This window comes from Mastomys coucha, chromosome X (assembly GCF_008632895.1).
Source record: "Mastomys coucha isolate ucsf_1 chromosome X, UCSF_Mcou_1, whole genome shotgun sequence".
Lineage (NCBI taxonomy): Eukaryota > Metazoa > Chordata > Mammalia > Rodentia > Muridae > Mastomys > Mastomys coucha.
The window spans coordinates 133819626-133824313 of NC_045030.1; the positions used below are offsets into that span (position 1 = coordinate 133819626).

At 41.1% G+C, this 4688-nt stretch overlaps 1 protein-coding gene and 1 non-coding gene across 3 annotated transcripts in view; both read left to right on the top strand.

Annotated features, from left to right (window-relative positions):
* The first annotated feature begins 218 nt into the window (after window positions 1-218).
* The window catches only part of Mid2 (midline 2), a 96411-nt gene continuing 91941 nt past the window's right edge, over window positions 219-4688 (top strand). For both annotated transcript variants that reach the window (XM_031368752.1, XM_031368753.1), the window contains exon 1: window positions 219-935. In XM_031368752.1, the coding sequence (XP_031224612.1) occupies window positions 276-935 (660 nt within the window). In that variant the 5' untranslated portion in view covers window positions 219-275. The remainder of the gene's footprint in view (window positions 936-4688) is intronic.
* Window positions 1977-2083, top strand: LOC116095976. The gene has a single exon (XR_004120788.1). It is a non-coding gene; the product is annotated as a U6 spliceosomal RNA (small nuclear RNA).

The following is a 4688-nucleotide window of genomic DNA, read 5'->3' on the forward strand; positions in this document are numbered from 1 at the left end:
CCCCCCAAAAAAAAAAACCCTCAGGCAAGTGTCTAAAAGAAGGTTTGAGGAGAGTGGGGCGCAGAAAAGCTTCCTGATTAATTTCCCAATAATCCCTATTGCTTAAGCATCCCTGGGGAATCTATCAGGCTGAAAGTCTCCGTTGGTTACAATATAATTATTCTGCAATCACTTTTCCTTTGGAAATGCTTAATGACTCTTACTTTGTGTTACTTGCAGGTGAGAGCCCAGCCTCTGCGGTTCTTAATGCCTCAGCAGGATTATTTTCACTAAAGATGGAAACACTGGAGTCGGAATTGACCTGTCCAATCTGCCTCGAGTTGTTTGAAGACCCCCTTCTGCTCCCTTGCGCTCACAGCCTATGTTTTAGCTGTGCCCACCGCATCTTGGTCTCAAGCTGCAGCTCCGGTGAATCCATTGAACCCATTACTGCTTTCCAGTGTCCTACATGCAGGTATGTTATCTCGCTGAATCACCGGGGCCTGGATGGCCTCAAGAGGAATGTGACCCTGCAGAACATTATTGATCGCTTCCAGAAGGCTTCAGTCAGTGGGCCCAATTCTCCAAGTGAGAGCCGCCGGGAGAGGACTTACAGGCCTAGCTCCGCCATGTCGAGTGAGAGGATTGCATGTCAATTCTGTGAGCAGGACCCTCCGAGAGATGCTGTAAAGACATGCATCACCTGTGAGGTCTCCTACTGTGACCGTTGCCTTCGGGCCACACATCCCAACAAGAAACCTTTCACCAGCCATCGCCTGGTGGAACCAGTTTCAGACACACATCTTCGAGGGATTACCTGCCTGGACCACGAGAATGAGAAGGTGAACATGTACTGTGTATCTGATGACCAATTGATCTGTGCCTTATGCAAACTGGTGGGTCGTCACCGAGACCATCAGGTCGCTTCTCTGAATGATCGATTTGAGAAATTAAAGGTAAGCAGTATTCCCCCCCCCTCACAATTTTGATTTAGTACGTAGTTGTACAGTTAGCAAGGTCCCCAATAAACTGGGTCACTTTTTCTATAGGTCGACTAAGTCAAGTTATTTTCATAGAGAATAACCTACTCACTGCAAGTTTTCCCTGGGACTTATGTATTACACACACCTGCTTGTGTTTGTGTCGTTATGGGTAGTTCTGGGGAAGGAAGCTCATGGTGCACTTCACAAGGGTAACAGCAGCCTTTCTCCTCTGTGACACGTTGTGCATTATATCTTTGCTATGATCTTTCCACCTCGTCTCTTTAGTATGTGAGTCCCTGTGTAGGTATATCGAAATTAGCATGTGTGTTTATTTGCATACATTTGGCTAGGCCTCTGTGGAGGTGTGGGTGGAGGTGTCTGAGTGTATCTACGCAGATGAGAGATGTGTGGAGGACATTCGTATGTACATGTGCTTGCAAGGTCTGGGGATGTGGCTCAGTGATAAGAGTGCTTGCAGAGCAAGTGCCAAGTCCCAGGCTTCTAGCTCCAGCTCTGCAAGTAACAACAACAACAACAACAAAATACCTCACCAGTACAGCAAAGAAAGCAGTGTTTAGCACTAGCCACTGCAGATTGCCAGTGAGCACTTCACTTAGAGCTAATTCTTAACACCAATGGATCACCAAATCAGGAGGTGTGGTCAAACACCTGAACTAAAAATGGAACGTGAAAGTAGTGACTATGTAACCTAGTATTTGAGTTCGTGCCTAGGTTTGCTTTCGTCGGCCCAGGCTAATACACCTGTTTGCAGACTCCATCTTACAAATTTCCAGTCTTTTGTATTCAGTGTGCAGGTTTGAGAAGTTACGTTAAATAATATTTATTTGCAAGCCTGAGTGCCTAGTTTTGAAAAGTCTTTTACCTCACTTTGATTGGTCACAAATGTCAGGTGTAGCGACCTGTTGGAGCCTTGTTGCTTTCCTGATGTATGGTATAATTTTTCTCAAAGAAGGAAGCTACTTAACATAAATTCCAGACTAAATAAAATGTTTAGTGCTAGCTTTGGCAACACATATACTAAAATTGGAATGATAGAAGATTAATTGGCATGGCCCCAGTGCAAGGATGACACACAAATTTGTGAAGCATTCCATATTTTTGTAGAATCAGAATATATTGTATGGAAAAAGTATTTTCAATTTAAAAAGTTAAATTTGTTAATTTTAGATGTTAAATGTCTCAGGACTTCTGGAGCAGTAAAACCTGTAATGTACATTAGATGCTGTTATATACAAATTAAATGCATAATTGCCCACATTGCTCTATAATTTAAAACAATTGTTATTTCTACAATGAATATTGTATCATCACACATTTAATTATGTGTTCATTATAAAATAAAATGAAATCTAACATAAATAAAGCATTTAAATGAATAGTAAGATCACCACCCCCAAATAGAATCTAACTGCTTAATAAGGCAGGCTAGAAGGAAGGTCCAGATAGCATGGGGGTGGGCAGGAAGGGAATGGAGGCTTTCCTTCTGTTAGAACCTGGTAAACTTAGTCAAATTTACATGGAAATTAGTGTTGCTACGGGTAGCAGTAGTTGGAAGTGGTCCATGTTCTTGTCTGTAATTTACTGCACACAATATTGAGAGCGTCACACTTACAGTGGTTTATGCCCCTTTGGATAATGAGTTGTTTCCAACATGCCACCTCTTCTCAGCTTTTTTGGTTAAGAGCAAGAATATATCTAATGTTTGTAAGAGTCGATGTCAATGTTTTCATTTCAGGGAAGCTGAAACTTTTATTCTTCTGGGGCTACAGAGGGTAATCTTGTTGACTTAAATGCTTAGTCATCAAATTGTTAGGCCATGCACCTGGTCTAGTCCAGGCCTTGCATTTTAAAATTTCATAAATTGAGACTTTCTTCCACTAAGTGATTTGGTGAATGTTAACAGACCTGTGTAGTAATTGGACTGGCACTGAAAAGCAGTCTCCAGGCAGAGTCAACTATCCTTTTTTAACTGCTGTTTCCTCTCTGAAACTAACTTTATGCTCCAGCAACTACACATTCTGTAGGTAGGCCCATGATTAGCAGCATCAGGAAAAGGACATAATTTCATAACTTTCAGCTTCACAATGACAAAAGATGGGGGTGGGGAGTAAGAAGAGTGGGGAATATGGAGCAGATGGAGTAAACAGTGCCAAATATTTTCAGGTGTTAGGATCATAATAAGGCATGGGCTTTGAAAAATATTCCACACAGAAATACCGGCATCCATATGTACTGCTGAGATAACAAAGAGACTGGGTACAATAAGCCTGTGTGTACAGAACACTGGTTGTTTCAGAATAGCCAAAAACATGGGGTGATAGATCAGGCATTTGGCAGTATACAGCTATAGTTCTAGTCTCCTGGCTGGGGAAACACAAGTGTATTTTATAAAAAAGATGTCTTGGCCTGTGACTAATCAGCAATTTTGGGAGAAAGAGTGGCTATATTTTTGATAGTTTCCCCTTAATTTTTAGGAAATGTGCAGAAAAAATCTGTTTATAAATTAAGTGGAAACTATTTTTGCTCATTTTTGGATGGAGACTGGAAACATCTGAATCATTCCCAACTGTGTGGTTTGTTATGTTGTCTGAGGAAAAGGGGGTACTGTGTGCGCGTGCGCACATGGGTGAGTAAGAGAGAGGGGTAAGGGAGGAAGGGAAGGCAGGAGAGAGAAAGGGAGGTGAAGGAGACACACTTGGGGGATCTCCTTCACCCAGTGCCAAGTGGGAAAGGGTATTATTTCTTCACATAAAACAGAGAAGCCTGACTTGATGTTGTATATACATACTTCTTTAAGTTAATTTAAGATTAGAAAGCATCTGTGATTTTTCACCTTGATTCCTTCATTCTGTCCTAAAGAGAATGTAGAGAGCCAGCCAGCTGGTAGAAGCTATGGGAGAGATGGCTGAAGCACATTCCCCTGGCTCTGAGAGGAACAGTAAGGTCTAATCAGAAAAGGGAAAGAATGATAGTGTATATCTTTCTTGTTCTCTCTCTCTCTCTCTCTCTCTCTCTCTCTCTCTTTCTCTCTCTCTCTCTGTGTCTCTCTCTCTCTCTCTCTCTCTCTCTCTCTCTCACACACACACACACACACAAGTTGACTTTTATGGCTCCTTTTTACTTTTACATTCAACGTCCTTGGATAGGATTAGTGACCTGTAATGTTCTTCAATGAAAACCAAACAAGCCAGTATATAAGAAAGGTTGGAGCCATAGGAAGGTAGTTTGTTTGTGTGTTTGTTTGTTTTGAAAGGAGCTGAGGACTTGTGGGTGGGGGTACCTATATAATGTTTTATGATCTTATTTGTTCAGTATGTGTATAGGGTTGAGATTCAGGACACACAACCTTCAGAAGACTACCAGTACTTTAATTAATTCAAACAACATTCATGGTCCTAACAGTTACAGGTATCTTACTTAGTTCATGATACATGCTACACTTTCATAAAACTGCTTCATATTTCAGAATTTCTATTTATACTAGCCCCTTCCCTTATAAAAGACTAGTATTATCAAATGTTGGCTTTATATAAAGAGATCAATTTCAGTGCCTCTCTTGCGGATAGACTTCAACTTGATATTCTAAAATCTGCATTTTATCATTTGCTGCTCATTTACATTTTCCCTCAGGACTCTCAATTTTGCCAGCATCATCTACTCCGGTGAACTTCCTAACTGCATACAAAACATCCAGTCTGTTTTTTT